This window comes from Xenopus laevis, chromosome 4S (assembly GCF_017654675.1).
Source record: "Xenopus laevis strain J_2021 chromosome 4S, Xenopus_laevis_v10.1, whole genome shotgun sequence".
In the NCBI taxonomy this organism is placed as follows: Eukaryota; Metazoa; Chordata; class Amphibia; order Anura; family Pipidae; genus Xenopus; species Xenopus laevis.
The window spans coordinates 32607737-32634675 of NC_054378.1; the positions used below are offsets into that span (position 1 = coordinate 32607737).

Below are 26939 nucleotides of genomic sequence, written 5' to 3' on the forward strand. Positions count from 1 at the left end.
AAAATTTACTTCCGATAGGCTTCAACAACCAAGAAACAAAATTTTTTGAAGATAGTCAAGGTCAAGCAATGCAAATTGTGGGGTCAATTTAATTTGAAGATTAGTTACACTTCTTATAAATTCATGAATACTACCCCAAAAGATCTGTATATGTAATGAAAAATGTATATATGTCGGCAGCGCACACTACTATTTCAAATTATAGAAGCTTACAAAGCCATGTACGGCTTTGATTTATTAATTTTGATTAATATATTACATGAAGTAATCTACAGTGTGCAGAAAATAAGATCTTTAAAAACTTTTTATTATGTAATGAAAAATGTCCATACCATAACTTTTGCATTTAGGACAATAAGGTTATTTTCTAAAATTAGGAGATTCACAAAACATTGTGTTGTAACCAAGATGTAAAATCTAAAATGGTGGTCTCTCCAGGATTCTGACTAAATGTTTTTCTTATAGTTTTGTAATATTTTTAAAATCTTAAAAAAAAAAAATTAGGTATTAAAAAAAATTAGGTATTAAGGGATCTTAATACCTAAAAATGAAGACAAATTTCCAGGTTATGACTGTATCCCATATATAATGAATTGTTAGATTAGATTGATCTGACCAATTCATATGGAGAGATGAGATAATTTGTGTTTTAGAGTCTGTGTTTTCAATTCCAAATCAAGATTGGTACATTTTTCTTTACCTGATAACCATTCAATTTAGTATCTAGAAATGGAAGCTAGAATAAATTTACGAAAATCCGGTACTGAAACTTCTTAGTTTTTCTAATGAAATTTTTGGTTTCTTTTTCTGCCATAAATTTTTTTTTTAAGGTCTTTATCTAATTTTCTTTTATCTTCATGTGTGGGGAAGTTTCAAACAATTAATCCAATTAGATCAAGGATTATCTGTTCTGATTGGAAAATGTCTGTATAGCCAAAAGATAATGTAAAAAAGCCACTCAACTTCAGTTTTTCTGTTCTGATCTTTTTGGGCAGTTAGCCTGAACTAACAAAGCAATAGAAAAATGGGCACACGTGTATGGCTGCTCTAATTATACATATATAGTTTCTATGTAGAGGTTAAATAAATTATGAAAGTTATGAAGTTTCAATATATTGGTTATTGCTTCCCTTTAATCCATCATGGTTCCAAAATCATATTGCCATTGGCACTAGAAAGCATTTATGTCTTCTCTTTTTTTTTGTTTTACTGTAAAAGGGTGGGAGCTACACTGATATTACCAGTAGTATCTAAACCACAACTTTCAACACAGGAACTGTAAAACCACTAACCTGACCTTTTGTGTTTAGTAGTGAGTAGCTGCAAGATCTTGTTAGGCCTTGTCATTGCTAAATAATGTAAGATTTGGGCAGTTGTTTTGATAGACCAGTATGTAGGACTTTGTTTAAAGGAGAACTGTAGCAATTATAACATGTCCACTTAAACTGTAGTGGATGTTTCATTCCTGTCTCACAAATAGTTTTTTTTTTTTTCTAGTTATTTTTGCTATTTAGTGAGTTCCTCAACCTAACATTTTTATCAGCCAAAACCAAAATATCATGCTTTCACAGGTTTGAGCAGATACTGACAAATATTATGGTTGGCAACTTGAAAAAATATTAGGCTGAGAAAGCACTCTCGTAAACTATTTATATCTTGAAAATTAAGTAATAAATCCCGTATGCAAAAAATATTTCCTAATGAAGTAACATTCATATGACTGAGAGGGCGTGCCAAACTTTATGCACTCCGCAGTGATTAAAATAGCTTACTGGAAACCTCTGGCCTGCGGAGTAAAGTGAAAACCTGAACTTTAAAGAAACATTTTGGTGTAAAAATAAAAACTGGGTAAATAGATTGTATGTGCAAAATAAAAAAATGCTTTTAATATAGTTAGTAGCCAAAAATGTAATCCATAAAGGCTGGAGTGACTGGATGTCTAACCTAATAGCCAAAACCCAACTTCCTGCTTTTCAGCTCTCTAACTCTGTTAGTCAGCGACTTGAAGGGGGGGCACATGGGAGATAATTGTTCAGTGAATTTGCAATTGATCCTTAGCATGCAGGTCAGATTCAAAAGCAAACAGTTATGACCCATATGTCCCCCTATCAAGTCACTGATTGGTTACTGCCTAGTAACCAATCAGTGGAAACCTAGAGCTGCAAAACAGGAAGTAGTGTTCTGTTCTGTTAGAAATCCAGTCACTCCAGCCTTTATAGATTACATTTTTGGCTAACTAGCAATATTGGATTTTTTTTTCATTTTGCAAAGCCTGTATATTTACCTAGTTTCTTTTTTTATACTGAACAATTCCTTTAAGGAAAAAAAAAAAAAAAAAACTACTCGCATTGCTTAGTCTGGGGCCATCCAAGATTGAAGAAACTGATGAAGATGATCGCTTTGCAGTGCTCATACAGTTTTCTGCTAACATGCTAACAGAAGCACTGGCCTGAGATATCAGGTAAGTCACTATAATCAAGGGGGTTGCCTAAAATTTGGCACCCCTTCTTGTTTAAATAACCATTTCTTACTCCCCCACATGTTCTCTATAAAAGATATGTAAAAAAAAAAATAACTTTTTTTTTTTTTTTATTCTATTTTAGTGACCAGGAGCCACCTTATTCCATGATCACCCTGCATGAAATGGCTGAAACAGGTACTTTTATTATAATGAATTCTAGCATTCTTAAAGAGATACTGACACCAGAAATTAAACCTTTTTTTACATCTATCATAACATTGTCTTTTGCATGTGATCTATAGTTTTGCCATAAAAGTATTTGCAGATGCTTTTATATTACACATCCGATCCCCCATGGTCCACTCTGAGGGGCTGCCATATTTGTGCTTCAGCAGTTTGTTAGCATTAGAAATTCTAACTGACCTGTTGAGAAGGGACAGTCAGGTTTAGGAATTTTAGGAAGTAGAAATTACTTACAAAAACAAATCTATCAGTGAAAAATTATAAACATGAGCTATAGGTAACTTTTAATGTACATTAATATTTTGAAGAATAATATTGTAGTGTCAGTATCACTTTAAGTGTTTATTGGGTAAGGGTTATGTAATGAATTATTTATTTTTAATGTTTGGTAAGACTTAGGGATATGTCACATGCAGGGGTGTAAGATAGCATGAAAATTAATCAAATAGCAGACAGAGGGTACATCTTTGATGCTTAGTTCAGTTAGATGCCTCTTGTCACACAGACACATTAATCTTACTTGTGGGTTCTGGTATATTTTCTGCAAGCAGCAGTCTTCATCATGCTACTGCTCCTTTATAAGGCTGAATAATATAACTTTGGCAAGGTGCATCAGAAGATTTTTATAGGATCTTGAGACAGGGGAAAACTTATGCCATCAAGTGATGTGTGTATATATACAGATGGCTCTGCAGTGTGGTTGAAATTAGTCAAACTGCCCAGTCACACTTGGGTTGTGTGAATATTTTAACAGCTTGCCAAATGCAGTCATACACTGAGAATTAAGACTCCCAACATTTACAGGGCAATCATCTTAGAATTAAACATTCATTATATAGGGAGTTGTATTTCAAAGTAACTTGCCTTTATTTTTTCCTGTGTTTTTTGACTAATCTTAAATGAGAAGAATAGCAGTGGGGGTTGATAGGGAGGTTATAAAAGATAACAACAATAAAGTGACCCTTATCAGTTTATTTTGGACTTTACAGCAGTATAGCAGCCCAAAGGGACAAAGGTGTGCAGCTGTGTTAGTTCCTTATTTAGTACTACATCATATTTTATTTCTACAAATCTTCAATTAAACTAAAAGTATAAGAGAAGCATTTAAAGGAGAAGGAAAGCTACCAAAGCAGTTTATTGCCAATACATTAGCCACAGTGCAAGCTAAAACACTATTCTGCAGAATGCTTTATCATACCTGAGTAAACATCTCTAGAAGATCTCTGTTCGTTTAGGATAGCAGCTGCCATATTAGCTTGGTGTGACATCACTTCCTGCCTCTGTCTCTCCCTGCTCATGTGTAGCTCTGGGCTCAGATTGCAGCAGGGATGGGAGGAGTGAAGTGGAGAGGGAGAGAGGAGCAAACTGAGCATGCTCATGCCGTTCCCTGGAGGTTTAAGCTGAAAACAGGAAGTCTGAAACAGAAGTCCATGTGTACACAATAGAAGGAAAGAAATGCTGTGTTTCTTTTGACAGAGGACTCAGAGCAGCATTACTTTGAGGGGTTACTGCTGTATTTATATAGACCTTTCTGATAAAGCTTACTTAGTTTTAACCTTTTCTTCTCCTTTAAGGTGTTATATTTTTTACTAAATAGTTGCTTTTATGCTTATAAATGGGCATTGTCATGTTGCTTGGCTGGTAAACTATCCCCTGGCAGAAAGAACAGTTTAGTATACATTTGTGTTCATGGCTTTGAGATGTCGTAGGACCAAACAAAAATAAGTCGTGCTATATTGTATAATATAAATTCATTTACTGTTTTTCCCAATACAGATAATGGTTGGCTAGATGTGGTGCAGTCTTTAATTCGAGTCATTCCACTTGAAGATCCATTAGGTCCAGCTGTTATTACATTACTTTTGGATGAGTGCCCCTTACCAACAAAAGTATGTATTGGCCTTGGCCATAATTTAATAAATACAGCGCTTCAATCTATACACAGAATTCTTATCTCTCCTAATGTTTATTCTTTCATTCCTGGGGAAATCTATATTTTACCTGAGCATTTATATCCATTCCTCCAGGGATTTTTTGTATTTCAGCATTTATTTCACAAAATGCAACTGAGCACACAGTTACTGTCCATACATGTTCTTATCTAACTTGCATACAATGCCTATACTCCCGCCCAGTCTGCTCAGAAAAATAGAGCATAAATGTACACATTGACTCATAGGAACCCTGCAGCTAACAATTTTCTCCTTTTTGTAATACCAGAAATTCCTGTTTTCTTAACCTTGTATCCGCAAGTTTGCTGGACTACAACTCCAAGCATCCTCCAACATGCAATCAACGGTTGAACACGCTGGTAGTTGTAGTCCAGCAAAATATGAAGACACAGATGAAACAGGATGATAGCAGGTTGTCTGTAGTCTCACGGTCACTTTTTCCAAGTGAGAAATTTTTGTCAACAACTTTACCCATTGATGCTGGGATGGGGGAGTCCCAAAAGCTGTAACAAAAATGCCCTTGATTTGAGTATCATGTTGTATGGCATGTGTAGGAACGATGAGACAATTTGTGGCATATGGGGCTTGTATTCAGCTTTAATAGAGATGCTGTAACTTAGAGGTTGTTCACTTTCCGATGCTTTTTTTTTTCAGTTCGGTTTAGTTTTCAGATAGTTCAAGAAAATAAAAATGTTTTTTCAATTACTATTTATTTTTTTTGTATGTGAACTGTCAGAAACCATGAAAAGTCTGCATGTTTTTTTATTGATCAATTTTGGGGAAAAAAAAAGATGGAAAACAATTAACATTTTTTCTGGTGAACATTAAAGGGGAACTATCGTGAAAATCTAATTTTCCCAGCGGATGGATAGGATGAAAATAATAATATTCTTAAATATATTCATTTAACAGAAATGCTTACTTTTTGAAAGGCATTCAATAATATTACAGTGAGTTAGAATGCTTTCTCTGAGAGCCAGTTCAAGCAATTGCTGAATGGGAGTGGCTATACCCCCACTGTGATGTCACGTAGCAACTAGCGAAGTCCCACCCTCTTCATGCTGAATTCAAAGCATCCACACACCAACTGCATTCTCTGGAATCTCATTCTGAGAATAGCAAGGCTGTTATACTTTTATAGTGTGAAAATGCTGATATTATTGGCAGAATGAGATTTTTGCATTCTCCCAGATCAAAGGAAGGACAGAGCTTGGTAAATATTGTACAGATATAAAAAAAAAAAGGGTATTATGCACCTACTTTTTGCACATTGCACCTCACATGTTTCATATGTCTCTGTAGGTCAATAACAACCAGCCAGCAATTCACTTTGAACAGGCTACTTACTAAAAGGTGCAAAATATGGGTAATTGAACTGGTACAAATTAGCACCTTTGTTTGAAATCACCCTGTCTATAAATGTATTTGTGTGACAGTGCGTTTGTGTATGTTTTAGTCTCCCAGTAATTTTTTGTGTATAAATCTGTGTCTTTGTGTGTTCCCATTTTTTTTGTGTTGTCAATGTGTTTTAGAGGAACAGTAATATCAAAATATGACATGTTAATAAATGTACTGTTGCCCTGGGGTGTTTGCTTCAGAAACAGAGCCATGGAGCAGCCATTCAGGTTGAATTAGGGCTATAAGGTTCAGGTTTAGTAGCAGATACGCTCTGTACAAATTGGCCCAAGAAGCAATCAGGGAACAGGTGCTGCTGGACTAGGAGGGCCTTCCTGAATGGACTCACTGCCCTGGAGATGTGCAACCCTAGCAAGAGTCTAGAGTGCTACTTGTGGGAAGAGGAGACAACCCATTAGTACTGCCTGTGTTCCTTCAATGCTGCCTAAGGCTCTGCGCTCAGTTTCTGGAAGCTTGGTTTTCCCGCCTTACTATGCCAGCCTATGGGCTCCTAGGGATCTCCCCTTTGCATGAGGCCCGTGCCTCTTACTGTCACTAAAGCTTTCTGAATGTACTCCTCCTGCTGGAGCCGGGATGGTTACTCCTATCTCTCACACTCACCCCTGTCATGCTTACCTTCTACTCTCACACTCACCCCTGCCACTCCTATCTCTCACACTCACCCTGCCACTCCTATCTCTCGCACACTCACCCCAGCCACTAATATCTCACTCACACTCACCCCAGCCACTCCTATCTCTCGCACACTCACCCCAGCCACTAATATCTCACTCACACTCACCCCAGCCACTCCTATCTCTCTCACACTCACCCCAGCCACTCCTATCTCTCGCACACTCACCCCAGCCACTAATATCTCACTTACACTCACCCCAGCCACTCCTATCTCTCTCACACTCACCCATGCCATAATAAAAAGTTGCAACTTCAAGCATTTATACCAACATCTCTAAAAAAAGACATGTATGCAACTTTTAAGCGCCTCCCATATTGAAACTGACCTAAACTTAAGATTACTAGTGAATCTTCACTAGGCACAACCGAACGCTAACAAATATTCGCTATGAAATGGTCGCACTGAAAAAGTATCGATAGCGAAAAGTCGCCAGCGTTTGGCGCCCAGGATGCAACTTCAAATTTTAGTGAATTAGCGTAGTGGTAACAAATTTGAATACACTGCCTGATTAATGTTTGGCCAAAAGTGGCAAATAAGTAAGTCATCAAAAGAAAACATCATATTTTTAGAAAACACACATTCTGCCAAATCTAAAATGGGTAAATATATCTTTGTATGGCAAAGCAGCAACACTACCCTAAACTTAGTTTTTTTATATAATTTCTGAAAATCATCACAAAGTTTGCATTTTACCTCATTATATACACCCCACATTTGTAACTTACCAGCATAAAGCATCCTAAATATGAACACATAAAATTCACTAAGCGCCGAAGCGCCGAACGCTAGCGTTACTTCGCTAGCGTTTGTCATTTTCGTTACTGCGCAAATTCACTAACGAACGCTGGCGTAGTTTCGCTAGTGTTACTTCGCACCCTTACGCCTGGCGAAGTTTCGCTAGCGACGTAACTACGCAAATTCACTAACGCGCGCAGTGTACTGAACGCCACCTTTTACGCTAGACTTCCTTCGCCACCTCAGACCTGGCGAAGCGCAATAGAGTAGATAGGGATTGTTTCAGAAAAAGTAAAAAAAAAAAGGTGATAGGCTGAAAAAGATCGAAAAAATTTTTGGGGCTCCCCTCCTTCCCCCCTACATTTCCTGACTCATGGCAACTTACCTAGACAGTGGGCACATGTGTAGGGCAAAATAAAAATTTTATTTGATGATTTGAAGGTTTTCTAGCCATTTGTAGTGCTGATACGTATTCCTCCATTGAAATTTGAATTTCGCGCCGTATGCAAATTAGACTTCGCTAGTGTAACTTCGCTTTACTTAGCGAATCAACGCTAGCGCAACTTCGCAACCTTATGCTACCCCTGAGCGCAACTTCGGATTTTAGTGAATTTGCGAAGCGCTGGCGAAACTACGCCTGGCGAAGTGTGGCGAAGTTACGCCTGGCGCAACTACGAATCTTAGTGAATTTGCCCCATAGGGTCTACTGAATAGTTTGATGCCTTAATGCATAGATTTACCAAACCATGTGGCATACAGAGACCCCCAAATTCAAATAGTACATATAAATTTTCACATGACACTGACTGTTACACTATAAGCACCCGGCACGTGCATTACCCTAGAAAACCATATTTTTTCTGAAAGTAAATATTCCAACTAATCTAAAACGGGTAAATATTTATTGCCACTACAAACTACCAAACTGCAAAATTATGCTAAACATAATGCCCTTTATTAAATTTCTTTAAATCATCACAAAGCTTGCATTTTACCCCATTATTTACCCCACATTTCGTAACATATCAGCATAGGGGCTCAACTACATGGTGCAACTTCTTCAGATCCGACACTCTAAGAGGAAGCGCATGCAACAAGACCGGTGCGCCGAATATAATGTAAGTAATAAAAATATTGCACCTACAAACTGCATGCATCTGACATGACTGTTGGATGCAAATGCCGCACGTTGCGTCTTCATTCGACAGTAATTGAATGCATGCAGTTTGTAGGTGCGATATTTCTATTACTTACTGTACATTATATTCGGTGCATCCATCTTGTCGTATGCGCTTCCTCTCAGCGTGTCGGATCTGAAGAAGTTGCACCATGTAGTTCAGTCCTAAAGCATCCAAAATATGAACGCATGGGGTCTATGGAACACATTGATGCCCAATATGCATAGATTTACCAAACCATGTGGCGCACAGAGACCCCCAAATGGATATATAGCAGACAAAATTTACATGAGCAAAATTAAGTAACAAAGAACAGTGGTAAATGCGATAAAATCACGAAATCAATAAAATCCAATAAAACCACAAAAATCAATGCTTTTTTTTCCCGCCTAGTGTAATCAGCAGTCATAATCACTTTGACTATTTTAGCATGGGCAAATATGTTTTACGGAAAGAAACAAGCGAACAACACCTATGCAGAGCTGAAAATGCAATAAAACAGCTTAACATGCTAAAAAATTGCTAAATATGCACAAACTCACTAAAATTGCGAAATAATCAGCAAAATAACATACAAAAGGTATTGTGCAGTACTGTACGCTATTCACAAGGGCAATAAAACATTTTTTTCAGGCAAAAAAAAATTATACAATAAGAAAAAAAAACAACAAAATAGTGTGCGTATGCGTGTGTACAATTCTCAAAATTACGTGTTATGTTCGTGTGTGTGCGGGTACAAGTGTGTGAGTATGTAACCCCCCCGATCCCCAAAAATGTATGTGTGTGTAATAAGTGTGTGTTTGTGTGTGTGTGTATGTGTAACACTAACCTGGAAAACACATGACAATCTATTGGGGTTGCAGGAGGGGGTCCCACGAAGAGTAGTAGTAGTCTTCAGTGAAGATCCAGGGACTGGGTGGTGCTGCAGGTATAGGTAGCACAGGCAGCAGCAGGACACGTAGAAATCACGTGCCTGCTGCTACCTTGGAGCCCCTGAGCGATTGCGTCCCAGGGGCCTCTCAATACCCCACTTTGCTTATTTCCTAGCGGCAGGGGAACAAGCTGGGAGCAGTCCCCCCCTTCTGTAGCCATCACCCCTACTGTAGTCAGTCCCCCTCTGTAGCCAGCCCCCCTGCAGCCAGCCACCTCCTGCAGCCGCCCCCTGCAACCAGTCTCACCCTGCAACCAGTCTCACCCACCTGTAGCCAACCTCACCCACCTTCAGCCAGCCCCCCTGCAGCAGCCTTCTCTCCCCTGACTCATCCTCATCCCCCTCCACCCCCCCTGCAGTCAGCCAACATCGTAGTTTTTACAAGTTTTACTCAGTAACATGAAGACTTTTGCTCTCCGTCTGAAACTCCCCCTCCCTCCCAGAAACGAGGCAGTAGGAAATAAAGGTGGACTTGCTAAACGTGTGTAAATCCCAGCCGCACATTAGTCTGTATGCCAGCACTGAGACGCGAGTAGTGAATGTGCTGCTGCTCCGGTTTCATTTTGTGCTTATGTAACATTTGTGCGTCTCAGTGCTGGCATACAGACTAATGTGCGGCTGGGATTTACACACGTTTAGCAAGTCCACCTTTATTTCCTACTGCCTCGTTTCTGGGAGGGAGGGGGAGTTTCAGACGGAGAGCAAAAGTCTTCATGTTACTGAGTAAAACTTGTAAAAACTACGATGTTGGCTGACTGCAGGGGGGATGGAGGGGGATGAATCTCACGGGAGAGAAGGACCGTGTTACAGTCTACCTTTCTTTCCTAGCTTTATACAGTTTCTGATTGACAGCTCTGACTGCCAATGAGATAGAGAACAGAGTTGTTATGCAGAAAAACTCGACTCCGACGCCAGAGCTAGCCAGAGGCAGGTAGGAGAGAAGCAGCTGGCATGGATTCACTAGAAAGACTGCAATATTTTAAAAACTGTAAACATTTTTTAATACATTATATTTAGACATTTGAATAACTTCATGTAATGATTGTTTTTACCAATTTTTAATTTCGCGATAGTTCCCCTTTAAGAAAACAACGAAACTGCAAAAAAGTATTTGGAAAGTGAACAACCCCTTTAACACGCTGATTCCTACTGTTTAGATAATTTATCACGATCCCTTAGCTTAACCTTCCAACTGAAGCCCAGACCACACTGTGCATGGTCTTGGTATTGCAAAGATATTTAACAAAGTTACAAGATGAAAGCCACCTTCTGCCAACTTTGAAAGCATAAATCATTTGTTTAATTAGGCTTCTGGTGCAGTAAGTTTATGTTTAGTATACAAAATCCAGCATTTCTAGCATTATTCTATTTTATACTTTAGTTCCCCATAAACAACACTGACGATTATAAAGCTAACGAGAATATATTTCTCTTTCTGTAATTGTGTTATTGCTTTCTATTGAGAACTACTACTTAAGTGCCAATTATGATTAGTTTCACCCTTGTGATTAGCAGATCGGGCGGTGTTCAAAATGTTTTCTGCATGCTCCCCTAGAAACACTGACTTCTGTGTTATGAGCTATAGTCACCTGGGATACTAATTGATAGAGTGACAATACACCTGAAGTCACCCTCTGTGCCAATGCTTATCATTTGCACACTTTAGTGGCTTCCATTGGTAAAATAGAATACTGCCTCCCCTCAAAACAGTTGGGGATATATATGATTATTGGGCAAATTTGCACCTCTGCAGCAACCCATAGCAACCTGTTGGCCAGCTGCATGCAAATTCTGAAAATGCAGGATCCCCGACATGGAAGTATAATGAAAGTAACCTTATTTAATAGAGCATGTAAAGCTGTGTATAGCTTGTTTTAATAGTAACATAGTAAGTTAGGTTGAAAAAACACACGTTCATCAAGTTCTACCTTTTAACTTCTCAATCTCACCTGAAGCCTCTCCAATTTGCCTCAGAGGGGGGAAAGTCCCTTCCTGACTCCAAAATGGCTTATGTGTTCTTAGAGGATCTTGTGATTTGCTGTTTTTTCTACTGGATTGTTGTTGTAAATTCAAGTTAGGTTTTTTTATTTTGAATGCTTGTATTTTCAAGGATGCTCTCCAGAAGCTGACCGAAAAGTTACATTTAAGTGGGGCCACAGCTATCCAAGATTCCGGTAATCCTGCTAAACACCGCAATACAACTGCAGTATTAGGATGCTTGGCTGAGAAGTTGGCAGGTCAGTGTCCATTGTCTAGTAGTAGTGGTTTGTTCCAGGAACAGCAGAATTCATTAACATGACACAAAACCCACCATTGGCAGTAATGTTGTTCTGTGTTCTACAAATCTTTGTGTAGGAGTACATTTACATATTTACTGGCAATCAGAACATGTTTTCTCCACTACCCACATTTTGCTTGTTCAAAGTTTTTATTATTTGGAATCCAAATTTCATTAAATTGTATACTTCCTTGCTAAATATATTATGAGCGGCATTTTGACCTGCCTAACAAGGACGTTTTCAAACTTGTTGCCCAGCTGCATCTGATACTCAGCTGTAACATTGTTCATTCTCTTCCCACCTGTTCCTTTGCATTTCTTTACACAGCTTGTCTGATGTGGTGTTGTTTCTTCTGTAGCTCTAGTCACTGGTAACTTACTTGTGTTTCACTGCACTGAATCTGTCATTACCTTATCCGACCTAGTGCACCTATGCTATGCCATAGGTTCTTCACCTGTCTGATAGAATAAGGCTCCTCTAACTTTCTCTTTTTTGCAGGCCCTGCTAGCATATCTTTACTTGGACCTGGGATTTTGGAATATTTATTAGAAAGTTTGGTGAGTAATAAACCTCTCGATGTTTTGTTCTTTTCTTGTACTTCTTTATATAATATCCCCATTTCACATTGTATACTTATTAGAGGCAAAAAGTGTTTTCCGTTAAAAAATAAAATAAGCACCCATGTATGTATTCAAGGACAATTCAACCGATCTGTAAAAAATCGAGGACCCCCCCGGGGAAATTACCCATACTTTATACATACCCCTCAGCTCAGATTCTGCCAGCGGAGTTCCACGCATCCATCTTCTGGGTCCTCCGTAAACTGACTGGGAGATTGGTATTTCGGCGCAATTTCAGTTGAAGAAGTTTGCCTGTTTGCGACAACTGCGCATGCGTGAAATTACACTGAAATTGCAGATCTCCCAGTCAGTCAGGGATTTCTGGTATTACTAATGAAATAACAATGAAGGACACTTTAAAGTGCTAGAACACACCAACTTTTTAGAACTGTAAAAAAAAAAAAAAACATTCTGGGAAGCAAAACAGGTGTTTTACCTGTATATAGGAGAGGTTTCATCCCATAGGAGAGTAGATGCATATGAATCACACTTGACCATTTGTAGGTGCAAAAATATAAAAATATCTGCACAGAGATTGAAACATCAAAAGCTGTCTGTTTTTCAGCAATAATTTTTTTGAAAATACAGTTGTGTTCAGAATAATAACAGTTTAAAAACACGAATTAAGCTCAAGATTCTTATAATAGCTTTTATTTCCATATACACAGATGCATTGTGGACAGTGCACATTCTGTTCCAAATCAAAACATAAAGAAAAGGGAATGGTAGGCTGTTCCAAAAAATAGCATTCATTCTTCTTTACAAACTCAAACATTCAGGGGCCCAATTACTTAGCTCGAGTGAAGGAATCAATAAAAAAAACTTTGAAATTTCGAATGGTTTTTTTGGCTTTTATATTTTTTTTATTTCCATATACACAGATGCATTGTGGACAGTGAACATTCTGTTCCAAATCATAACATAAAGAAAAGGGAATGGTAGGCTGTTCCAAAAAATAGCATTCATTCTTCTTTACAAACTCAAACATTCAGGGGCTCATTTACTTAGCTCGAGTGAAGGAATGAATAAAAAAAAACATTGAGTTTCGAATGGTTTTTTTCGCACCTTCGACTACGATTTTGAATCGAACGATTCGAACTAAAAAACGTTCGACCATTCGATAGTCGAAGTACTGTCTCTTTAAGAAAAAACTTCGACCCCCTAGTTCACCACCTAAAAGCTACCAAAGTCAATGTTAGCCTATGGGGAAGGTCCCCATAGGCTTAGGTAGCTTAATTAACCCTCGATATTCGACCTTAAGTAAATTTGCCCCTCACTGTATGAACTGAAAAATGTTTGAAGATTGTGCTTTCCTTTGAATCAGTCAACTAATATTTAGTTGTATAAGCAATGTTTCTGAGAACTGCTGCACATGGAGTCGACCAACTTCTGGCACCTGTTACATTCCACAATTATTCTGCATTTCTTGGTTTTGCCTCAGAAACAGCATTTTTGATGTCACAACACAAGTTTTCTATTGGATTAAGGTCCGGGGATTGGGCTGGCCACTCCATAACATATTTTTGGTCTGGAACCAAGATGTTGCTCGTTTACTGGTGTGTTTGGTGTTGTTGTATTATTAAAACCCATTTCAAGGGTGTTTCCTCTTTGGCATAAGGCAAAAATTCAAGTATTTTGATGCATTGGAAATGATCCATGATTCCTGGTATGCGATACATAGGCCCAACACCATAGTATAAGAAACATTCCCATATCATGATGCTTGGGCCACCATGCTTCACTATTTTCATTGTGTACTGTGGCTTGTATTCAGTGTATGGGAGCCGTCTGACAAACTATCTGCGGCCCCTAGACCCACAAAGCACAATCTTGCTTTCATCAGTCCACAAAATGCTGCACCATTTCTCTTTAGGCCAACCAATGTGTTCTTCGGAATACTGTAACCTCTTCAAGCATGGAATAATGGAACTTTGCTTCTTGGCTTCACATAGGCAACTTCTAATTGTAACCGTACTTACAGGCAACTTTAGACTTTCTTTGATCTTCCTGGAGCTGATCATTGGCTTGAGTTTTTGCCATTTAGGCTATTCTTCTATCCATTCGAATGGTAGTTTTCCATTTTCTTCCATGTCGTTCAGGTTTTGGTTGGCATTTTAAAGCATTATTTTAGCTGAGCAGCTTGTCATTTTCTGCACTTCTTTATCTGTTTTCACCTCTCCAATCGACTTTTTAATTAAATTAAAGTACACTGTTCTTCTGTACAATATCTAGAACGAACCATGTTACGCCGATCTTCAAGAAGAGAAATGCACTATAACCTGCATGCAAAAATGTGCTGCCTTCCTTCCTTAAATAAGGGCCATAACTGACATCTGTTTTTTCACAGAATTAATGACCTCACTAATTGAACTCCACACTGGTATTATTTGGAACAAGCTATTATTGTTTTGAACACTATTATTTTGAACAAGCCTCCATTAATGATTCAATTACACAGATTCAGCACCATGCATGTCATGACTGCTGGGTCTGTTGGTTTTCTATTATTCTACTACACCTACTAGTAAATTATTTGCCATGTAGAAATATAATATCAACTAACCTGCTCAATTACTGTTTTTTGTAATGTCAGAGAACTGATGTGTTTTACTTGCGGCAATTCTAATGGATTATAATGCCTAGATATTTTCCCACAAGACATATTGCTGTGTGTTCCATTGCTGTTAGAATTATGGTGCACCAAGCATTTTCTCCTCCCTGGAGAAATGCCCTAAAAAAGCCCATGTAGTCTGTCATTGACTTGAATCTCAGACAGTATTTCCAGTCTCTGGCCCATAGTCGTATTCTAAAACTTTTGCATTTTATATTATTGCCTTAAAAATTCTTAATTCTTCTTCTTAGAATTTAATACAAGCTATTATTATGTACCGATCAGTTAACAATTTTAATCAATTGTGTTATTTATTTTCTAGAATGTCAAATTCCATCCCATGGTCATTCTCTTTGCACTTATCGCACTGGAAAAGTTTTCACAAACAAGTAAGCTTACCTATATTTTTAATTTGTTTTTAAAAAGTGGCTGGGTGATTGTTGTGCAATTTACAATTTATAAAAAATATGATATACAGAAAAGGCTTGGTCATTAGCAACAACCTTATTGCATGTACCTCACTAAGCCATATTGGAAACTATTGTAAAAGTCCAACCTTATAAGCAATCGGAGGTCCTGTACTTACCACCTGCCCTTCTTATCACTTCTGTCCTGCTTGAAAAATATTTTTGAACTTCCATGTACTTGCATGGCATTTGTAATGGGATGTAAACTTTGCAGCGATAATAAGGCTTAACATTTTTTGGTGTATACCTGCAGTAAAGTATGCCTTTATCTTAATTTCTATGAATTTTTTTTCTTTTAAATATATATCACCTAAAAACGTTAGAGCTTTTTATATATTCAGGACATTCCCTGTTAATTATTCCTGCTTTTGTTTTAGGTGAAAATAAAATTACTGTTTCCACTTCACAAATTAGTGATCGTCTCCTCTTACTTGAGACTTGGACAAATAACGGAGACTTTTTGAAGCGACAGGTTGGGTTTTGTACCCAGTGGAGTCTAGACAACCTATGTAAGCACCTATATTTTTGATTTGAAAATGTGTTACTCATGCCAATCTGGGGGACCCTTTGATTAGACGGTTATTGGTCATGCTCTGAAGGGAGTGTGAAAATTTGTTTGGCAGACTCATGATTTACATATTTTTGTGCTAGGGGAAAGAATGGCTAAGAGGTTGGAGGAGTGTTTAAACTAGGCAAGGAGGAGTGGGTGAGATAAAGAATTAAGGGGAAGCTAGGGTAGACGGGGCAGTGGGGTTAGTAAGGGGTCATGGGGGAGGAGTGAGGGGGGCATACAGTTTATCAGCTACGGAGGTCCCTCTGTTACAAGGAAAACAGAATAATACTAACTTAACATATAATTCTCCACTAAGTAATGCAAATTTCAAAAGTAAAAGTAGTAACCTCCGCTGTATGCTGGCAAATGCACGGAGTTTGTCAGGTAAAATGGGAGACCTAGAATTAATTGCATGCTCTAAAAATTATGATATTGGTATCACTGAGACCTGGTGGGATGAAACATTTGTCTGGATTGTGAATTTAAATGGTTACACACTTTTTAGGAGGGACAGAGGGATTAAAAAGGGTGGAGGAGTGTGTTTGTATGTAAAGCCTGAATTAAAGCCATGCGCTAAAGAAATAACAATAGCTGGCACTGGCGAGGGTGTAGAATCACTCTGGGTAGTGATTTTGACTGGGCAAAAGGTAACAAAAAGAATTATCATTGGTGTATGCTATAAACCACCTCGTATAAGTGTCGAGTATGAAGCTCGGCTACTCTTGCAGATACAAGCGGCTTCACAGCTGGGTCAAGTTGTTGCTATGGATGACTTCAATTATCCAGACATTGACTGGGGTAATGGGGTTGCTAAAACAGAACAAGCTAGTAGGTTTGTAAATATGCTGAATGACAACTTTTTATTCCAGCTCGTTCAAGAACCTACTAGGAATAACTCTTTTGGACCTTGTAATAACTAATAATACTGAACTCATCTCTAACATTTGTGTGGGTGAGCATTTAGGGAATAGTGATCATAACATGGTCTCCTTTGAGATTCAGGGAGTAACTAAAACACTAAATTTCAGACGTGCAAACTTTGACAGTATAAGGGCGTCTCTGCAACATATTAAGTGGGAAATGCTTTTCACAGGGTTAAACACAGAACAAAAATGGGAATCTTTAAAATGCTGCTTAATAAATATACTTGTCAGTATATTCCACTTGTAAGCAGTGTCGGACTGGGCCGGCGGGACACCGGGAAAAAACCCGGTGGGCCCCGGGCTCTAGTGGGCCCCGCCGGCCCAGATCCGCTATTTAGTTTGGCTGCGCGACCCCACTTTGTCGGGGGTCGCGGTAGAATAGAGGATCTGCGCATGCGCACAAAGGTATTGCAGCGCGCGTGCGCACAAACGCGGCGCCGCGCGCATGCGCACTGCTCCGATGAAGCACGCCGGAGAGGCAGCGGGGCCGGAGCGGGGCCCTGGGGCAATAGCCCCGGTGGGCCCGAAGCCCCCCAGTCCGACCCTGCTTGTAAGCAAGGAACGTCGTTGCAAAGCAAAACCTTTTTGGTTCAATAGAAGCGTTGGTGTTGAGGTGGGTAAGAAAAAACGTGCTTTTAATGCTTTCAAGTTAGCTGTTACAGCCGAAACATTTATAAGGTACAAGGAGGCCAATAAATCATGCAAAGAAGCTATAAGGCAAGCTAAAATTTATATAGAAAAGGATATTGCCGCAAGCAGTAAAAAAAAATCCAAAATTATTTTTTAAATATGTTAATAGTAAAAAAAAATGAAGCAGGAAGGGTTGGGACCCTTTCTATCAGGGGGGGGGGGGTCAGCTGGTTGATGAAAACAAAATAAAAGCGAATGATTCTGAACTCATATTTCTCTGTCATCTTGGGGGACACAGGGACAGTGGGGTATAGCTGGTACCTCCAGGAGGGCAGGACACAACAGTAGGAAAAACTTAGCCCCTCCTCTACTGGCTATACCCCCAGCAGGCGGAGCTTAGATCAGTTTTTGTTGTGTCCTCAGGAGGATAGGACGTAAAATGTTTTGCTCCTGACTCCGGGGTTCTTATTGTACAAGACCATCCAGTCTCATAATAGTCTCCCCTCTTTTAGGTGGAAACTGACTGGCCGGAGGACAGAGGAGAAAACGCAGGACTCTGTAAGTATACTTCTGTCCTCCACTCCTCTGCTCTTTTTCCCCCTCTCTCTACATATTAGAAGAGAGGTCTGTCTCCTAGGGACAAGGGCTGCTTCAGCCGTCTCTGTTACAGGGCTGCTAACCCCTTCTCTCTGCCTGCTCCTCTCCCCCCTCCCACAGGCGCGCTCCCTGTCTGGCTCCATTATACTAAGGGTACTGAAGACAGGGGGCAAGGCAGCGCTGCACTATGTGCAAAAGGGAGGTGTCAGGCGTCTTTATTAGGCAGGAGAGCGGTACCGGTCACTTCAGTGACTTCCTGGTAAGCAGCGCCGAAGAGAGAGATAACCGCTCTAGGTCTGGCGCCGTTTTCTCGATGTTCTCGCGTGATCTGCGCGCTGCCTGAGATCGCGGCCGCCATTTTGTTTACCGCACCGGAGCTACAGTGCGCACATTATAGCGCAACAGCAGCGCTTCTGTGGGAAGCGGTTACACACGCTCCTAGCCCTCTGGAGCCCCCTCTGTGAGAACAGACAAGTGAGGGAGACACTGTAGCAGCCTGCCTTCGCTGCAAAAGTCCCCAGGGAAAGCCTCCTCTGCTGGTTCCTACCACAGCACGGCTGAGCTAAGACATTTATATATATATATATATATATATATATGTCCAGGGGGCAAACGTTTGCGGCACAAGCTAAATATCTGACTTGGGCAGAAGGTGCCCCCCTGGAAAAAGTCCTGTCTCCAGATCCCTCAGACATGGTAATAGCATAAAGTAATAAGCAGTATATATAATATATATATATATATATATATTATATATACTGCTTATTACTTTATGCTATTACCATGTCTGAGGGATCTGGAGACAGGACTTTTTCCAGGGGGGCACCTTCTGCCCAAGTCAGATATTTAGCTTGTGCCGCAAACGTTTGCCCCCTGGGCACAAAGAGCCCTTATGCACTAAATGCAAGCCACCTGTGGTTGGTCCTGAATCTCCAACACCTGCTCCTCCCCAAGTCGACCAAGGCGTTCAAGGGGAGCCTGCGTCTCCACTTACAAGCTCTCCTCCTCCAGGGCCCTCTCATAAACTGCCTTCCACTCCAGAGTGGGCATCACAGTTAGCTTCTGGGATACCTTTGTTGGCACATTCTCTAGACAAGCTGCTTTCCCGCCTTGATAAGCCAAAGGGGAGAGTTTCAAAACGCAGAGCTCCTTCCCCATCCGAAGAAGAGAGCGATTCTCCTAGAGGTTTTTCACCATTCCTACCTGATTCCGGCGATGAATTTGGGCAATCAGAAGGCAAACTCTTATCAGACTCAGAAAGGGAGGATGCGGATTCACATAGGAATTCCTCAGAGTCTGTAGATGCTCTAATTACCTCTGTGCTTGAGACGCTCCATTTTCAGGACTCAGGGGCATCATCTGACACCACTAAGAGCCTGTTTAAACGTCGTAGTAAGACCTCACCTGTTTTTCCTGCTCATGCTCAACTTGATCAGATCATACAACAGGAATGGGACACTCCAGAAAGACGTTTTCAGACAAATCGAAAGTTTCAAAGACTCTATCCATTTCCTAAGGAGCTTATAGAAAGGTGGTCAATGCCACCTTCAGTGGATCCTCCGGTATCCCGGCTCTCCAAAAACACCGCTCTTCCTGTTCCGGATGCCTCATCTTTCAGGGATTCGATGGATAAGAAACTGGAAAGTCTTCTTCGCTCCGTGTTCTTAGCTTCAGGCACCTCGATACGACCTGTCCTTGCCATGGCATGGGTCAGCAGAGCAGTCCAGTCCTGGTCAGACTCTCTACTTACTGCCATTGATTCCGGGACACCTCGCCATGAGCTTTCTCAATATGCTTCCCAAATTAAGGAAGCGAATGACTACTTATGTGAGGCTTCACTGGATGCACTGCAGGTCATCAGCAGATCATCGGCACTTTCTGTAGCAGCCCGTAGATCACTTTGGATGAAGCTCTGGTCAGCAGACCTTTCCTCAAAAAAGTCTCTAACCTCCATTCCCTTTAAGGGCAAGCTTCTGTTCGGTCCTGACCTGGACAAGATTATCAGCCAAGCAACAGGGGGCAAGAGCACCCTACTACCACAACCTAAGGCTCGTCCCTCGTTCCGCAGGGGAAAAAATTTTTCGTGGCTCCCAGGCCAAGCACACGAGATCTTCTCCACCTCGACAGTCTTTTGCAAACAGAGGACGTTTTAGTAGTAAACAGAGATCCTCCTGGCAAAACAAGAAACACATCCCTAAGGCGGGGGACAAGACTGCCTCAGCATGACTACAGCTGCACTTCGGCAGTCACAGGTCCGATAGGGGGCAGGCTCAGCAAATTTTCCAAAGTATGGACCGCACTCATTCAAGACTCCTGGATCCACGAGGTAGTAACCCAGGGCTACCATCTAGAATTTGCTTCAAGCCCCCCCAATCGTTTCTTCATGTCCAGACTGCCACAAAACTCAGACAAGAAGACAGCCTTCCTGGGCGCAATATCAACACTTTCAAAGGCGCAGGTGATCATTCTAGAGAAGTCTTCCCTAACACCCAGCCAATCAATGGTCTTCCTTGGCATGCAATTCAATACACAAACACAGAGGATTTACCTACCTCAAGAGAAGGTCAGTCATCTCCAAGCCTTAGTGAAGGCCCTTCTTCAGAGGCCCCATCACTCAGTCAAGTTCTGCATGAGGGTGTTAGGGGTCATGGTATCCACCATAGAAGCAGTACCATTCGCCCAATTCCATCTACGGGAGCTCCAGTGGAATATTCTGAGGTTTTGGAAGAGGAAATCCCTTTTTCAAGAGATTCGACTATCCGGCAGGACAAGAGCGTCTCTCCTCTGGTGGTTGGACAGCACTCATCTATCCTTGGGCAAACCCATGGGAGAGCCGACATGGCGCATACTCACGACGGACGCGAGCCTCTTCGGATGGGGGGCAGTTCTAGAGGGCCACTCTGCTCGGGGTCAATGGAACTCACTGGAAGTGAGATTACAGATCAACCTGCTCGAAATTCGTGCAGTCCGTCTAGCTCTAATCCATTGGCAACAAATTCTACAGGGTCAGGCCATAAAGATACAGTCCGACAACGCCATCGCAGTCGCCTATATCAACCACCAGGGGGGCACAAGAAGCAGAGGTGCACTAGACGAAGTCAATCTAATTTTCAAATGGGCCGAATCTCACCAGACCCATCTGTCAGCCATTTACATCCCAGGCCTGCTAAATTGGGAAGCGGACTATCTAAGCAGACAATCCCTCGACCCAGGAGAGTGGTCATTGAAGGACGAGATCTTCCAGGAGATAACACCACAGATGTGGGGCACTCCAGAAGTGGATCTAATGGCGACCAGGCACAACCGAAGGGTACCAGCGTTCATAGCTCGTTACAGAGATCCACTGGCGATAACAGCAGACGCACTAACAGCCAAGTGGCAATTCCAGCTGGCCTATGCATTTCCGCCCCTACCTCTAGTACCCAGGACTCTCAGGAAGCTTCAGCGAGAGCAGACCACTCTCATCCTCATAGCTCCAAGATGGCCGAGACGCTCCTGGTACACAGACCTTCTCAACATGTCCGTAGCAGAGCCTTGGACCCTACCTCAAGTCCCCGATCTTCTAACTCAAGGACCGATTTGCCACCCAAATCCAACAAATCTAAGTTTGACGGCATGGCTCTTGAAATCGAAATCCTGACCCAGAAAGGGTTTTCCAAGTCAGTAGCTAATACCATGTGCGCAGCCAGAAAGCCTGTCTCGGCAAGGACTTACCATAGAGTCTGGTCTACCTACCACCAATGGTGTGTAAGTCATAAGAAGCAGTTCAAGCGATTCTCCATTCTGAACATACTTGAGTTCCTGCAAGAGGGCCTCTCCATGGGTCTATCCCTTGGTTCTCTTAAGTCACAAGTCTCTGCCTTATCTGTCCTTTTTCAGAAACGAATTGCTCTCCTACCTGACGTCAAGACTTTTATGCAGGGAGTATCACATTTGGCTCCTCCAGTTCGAGCACCAGCTCCTCTTTGGGATCTCACCCTAGTTCTACGAGCTCTCCAAGACCCTCCTTTCGAGCCATTAGGATCCGTACCGCTTCTCTGGCTTACCTGGGAAACCACCTTCCTTCTGGCCATTGCCACTGCAAGATGTGTTTCTGAGCTCAGCGCACTGTCATGCAAACCACCTTTCCTCGTTTTTCACCATGATAGGGCGGTTCTACGCACCATTCCATCTTTTTTGCCTAAAGTTGTATCTGATTTTCACTTAAACCAAGAGATTACTATACCGACCTTTTGTCCCTCACCTTCCAATCCTAAGGAGAGGGCTCTACATACCCTGGATCCTGTCAGAGCCCTAAAGTTTTACCTGCACAGAGTACAGGACTTTCGCAAAGTGGACTCCTTACTTGTCATTCCTTCAGGCCCCCACCAAGGAGGCGCGGCCAAAAAATCATCCATTTCACGCTGGATCAAGCAAGCGATTCAACGAGCCTACGTGGCACGTGGAAGAACGCCACCTTCTAGACTCACAGCCCACTCTACTAGGGGAATGAGTACGTCCTGGGCGTTCAGGAACCAAGCATCAGCAGAACAGCTGTGCAAGGCAGCTACGTGGACCTCTGTCCACTCCTTTTCAAAGTTTTACCATTTCGATAACTTTGCGGCTTCTGACACTCGCTTTGGCAGAAGGGTGCTTCAAGCCGCTGTGGTTACTTCCACCTAGGCCTCACTCTCCCTCCCGGAGATTTAAGGGGACAGCTTTGGTACGTCCCCACTGTCCCTGTGTCCCCCAAGATGACTTAGAGAAAAGGAGATTTTGTGTACTCACCGTTAAATCTTTTTCTCTTGGTCACTTGGGGGACACAGGGCTTCCCTCCCTGGACTCAGGCCCTCATTTTTCCGTTAGACATGTTTAATACTAGGTTTTACGGTTAATTAAATTTTTCCTGTTGACTTTGGAACAAACTGATCTAAGCTCCGCCTGCTGGGGGTATAGCCAGTAGAGGAGGGGTTTAAGTTTTTCCTACTGTTGTGTCCTGCCCTCCTGGAGGTACCAGCTATACCCCACTGTCCCTGTGTCCCCCAAGTGACCAAGAGAAAAAGATTTAACGGTGAGTACACAAAATCTCCTTTTTTCCTCTGTCTACACAAATGAGGAACCGTTAAGTGAAGGTTTCCTTCTTAATAGTACCAATTCTAGTAATACAACTAATGATGCATGGTTCACACATGAAGAAATTCAAAAGAGACTAGAACATGTTAAGATTAACAAAGGTCCGGGGCCAGATGGTATTCATCCCAGGGTAATTAGCGAGCTTAGCTCTGTGATTGCCAAACCTCTTTACTTAATTTTTAAGGATTCATTGAGATCTGGCATAGTGCCGAGAGACTGGCGAATTGCTAATGTGGTGCCTCTATTCAAAAAAGGATCCCGTTCTCAGCCTCAAAACTATAGGCCAGTTAGTCTTACGTCAGTGGTAGGAAGGGTTAATAAAGGATAAGATACTGGACTTCATAGCAAATCATAATACTATGAGTTTGTGCCAGCATGGTTTTATGCGTAATAGATCTTGCCAGAATAACTTAATTTCTTTTTATGAGAAGGTAAGTAGAGACCTCGATTCTGGGATGGCATTGGATGTTGATACAGTGCCATACAAAAGGTTACTGGTTAAATTAAGGAATGTTGGCCTGGAACATAGTATTTGTACCTGGATAGAGAACTGGCTAAAAGATAGACTACAAAGAGTTGTGGTAAATGGAACATTTTCTAATTGGACCAGTGTTGTTAGTGGAGTACCGTAGGGCTCTGTACTAGGTCCCTTGCTTTTCAACTTGTTTATTAATGATCTGGAGGTGGGCATTGAAAGTACGGTTTCTATTTTGCAGATGATACTAAATTGTGCAGAACTATAGATCCATGCAGGATGCTGCCACTTTGCAGAGTGATTTGTCTAAATTAGAAAACTGGGCAGCAAACTATAAAATGAGGTTCAATGTTGATAAATGCAAGGTTATGCACTTTGGCAAAAATAATATAAATGCAAGTTATACACTAAATGGCAGTGTGTAGGGAGTTTCGTTAAATGAGAAGGATCTAGGGGTCTTTGTAGATAACACGTTGTCTAATTCTGGGCAGTGTCATTCTGTGGCTACTAAAGCAAATAAAGTTCTGTCTTGCATAAAAAAGGGCATTAACTCAAGGGATGAAAACATAATTATGCCTCTTTATAGGTCCCTGGTAAGGCCTCATCTGGAGTATGCAGTGCAGTTTTTTACTCCTGTCCTTAAGAGGGATATAAATGAGCTGGAGAGAGTGCAGAGACGTGCAACTAAATTGGTTAGAGGGATGGAAGACTTAAATTATGAGGGAAGACTGTCAAGGTTGGGGTTGTTTTCTCTGGAAAAAAGGCGCTTGCGAGGGGACACTTTACAAGTACATTAGAGGACATTATAGACAAATAGCAGGGGACCTTTTTACCTTTAAAGTGGATCACCGTACCAGAGGCCACCCCTTTAGACCAGAAGAAAAGAACTTTCATTTGAAGCAACGTCAGGACAGTGAGGTTGTGGAATGCACTGCCGGGTGATGTTGTGATGCTGATTCAGTTAATGCCTTTAAGAATGGCTTGGATGATTTTTTGGACAGACATAATATCAAAGGCTATTGTGATACTAAGCTCTATAGTTAGTATAGGTATGGGTATTTATAATTTAATTAAAAGTAGGGAGGGGTGTGTGTATGGATGCTGGGTTTTCATTTGGAGGGGTTGAACTTTTTCAACCAAATTTAACTATGTAACTATGTATATTTCGCTTCAGTGATTGAAAGGTTATCAAACAAAATCTATATGTAAAGTGTATTAATCTAACTGCAGTTAACTACATGTGGCTCCTCCAAAGGAGCTTTCTTTCTTTCCTCCTTTTCAACATAAGTTCAATAGATCGGATTTGTGTTAATCATGCTATGTTAAAGGGAAACTATCATGGGAAAACGTTTTCTTTTCAAAAAGCATCAGTTAATAGTGCTGCCCCGTCAGAATTCTGCACTGAAATCCATTTTTCAAAGGATCATATTTTTTTTTTTATATTTAATTTTGAAATCTGACTAGACATATTACCAGTGTTTCAGGTGCCCTCAGTCATGTGACTTGTGGTCTGATAAACATGTCACACTAACAACAGAACAATGGGAAGGTAACCAGATAACATTTCCCTGACACAAGATAACAGAACCCTGGTAGATAGAAGAGCAGTATTTAATAGTAAAAACCCACTACGACTCCTTCAGTTACATCGAGATAGACAAACAATAGCCTGTCTAAAAGCAGTTCCATCATAAAGTGCTTGCTGTCTCTGAACGCACATGACAAGGCGAAATTACCTGAGATGGCTGCCTACACACTAATATTACAATTTTTTAAAAAAACTTGCTAATTGGTTCAGTAATTAAATTGTATATGGTAGAGTGAATTATTTGCAGAGTAAACTGTAATGTATTAATAAAAACTACACTATAAAAATCATGACAGAATCCCTTTAATCACAAAAATTCTTTGTTTTTATATTGAGCCAAACAGGGCAAACATGAAAAGTAAAGTTGTTCTATGTTTGTTACTTGCAAGGCAAATAATTAGATTCCCAGTGCACAGATAAACAGAAGACCTCTGTGCTTAATCTAGCAAGGTAGATATTAAGGATTCTCTGACAACTGATGAATCCCCTGCTTCAACTTCCCTGTTTAGCTCAAAGTGTAAAATAACCCATAAGTTTTTCAGCATCAACATTTTCCCTGATAGTGTAAAAGGGTTTGCTCTCTTCTATTCATTTTTTTCAATACATTTGTCCTAAATACTACCCTATCTGACCCATGATGAATTTTCTGACATTTTATCCAGCACATACCCTCTTGCTCCAGTGTGCACTGTAGAGCTCAAAGAAATTACCTATGCACAAAGCAAACATGGTGGGTAATTGGCAGTAGAGATCTTACCCTATACACAAATTATACAATGAAACTTAAGTTACAATACAGTGGGTTTGTGATACTGTGAGATCAGCTAAGTGGGAAGAAAACCAGAAGCTGTAGGTTAACCCAAATGAATTTGATATGCTGGCTGGCACTGACACTGCATAACCAATTTTCTTCCACAAACAGTCTAGTATGAGCCAGCTACAGACCTATGATCAACTTGGCATGTATTAAACTTGCTCACACCCTGTTTATTCTACCTTTAAACATAAAATATACCGCACTTCTAATTGGACTTTTTTTTTTTGTTGCTATAGGTAACTGCATTGAAAATTTAACACAAATTTTAGTAAATCAGCCCCACTTACTATACTGTATATTTCTGTATGCTTTTATTAATGCAGAAGCTTCCATATTGTATGCCAATGGTTCCGGACTATAGTGTGAAAATAGTATGGCTAAACATTGTATATGTAAAAGAGCAAATATGTAGAAAGACAATACTCAGCAATTAGCAAAGCCCTGAAGGATGGTCAAGCCACACAGCCAGTTGCTAGGCACTTTCTCGCCCATGGCCATAACTTACCCACATTTAAGTGTATGGCCATAGACCATCAGCCGCCACTTGGTTGAGGGGGCGACAGGGACAATGTATTGTTACGTAGAGAAACACGCTGGATCTTCATATTGGATACTTTGACACCATGGGGTCTCAATGAATCGCTACCGTTGTGCTGCTTTATCTAGCACCCCTGT

General features: G+C 40.8%; 1 protein-coding gene across 1 annotated transcript in view; it reads left to right on the forward strand.

Annotated features, from left to right (window-relative positions):
• The window catches only part of rspry1.S (ring finger and SPRY domain containing 1 S homeolog), a 50572-nt gene that overhangs the window by 12228 nt on the left and 11405 nt on the right, over window positions 1-26939 (forward strand). The window contains 6 exon segments of the mRNA NM_001094129.1: window positions 2604-2656; window positions 4481-4593; window positions 11703-11829; window positions 12370-12428; window positions 15425-15491; window positions 15947-16078. Of these exon segments, the coding sequence (NP_001087598.1) occupies window positions 2604-2656; window positions 4481-4593; window positions 11703-11829; window positions 12370-12428; window positions 15425-15491; window positions 15947-16078 (551 nt within the window).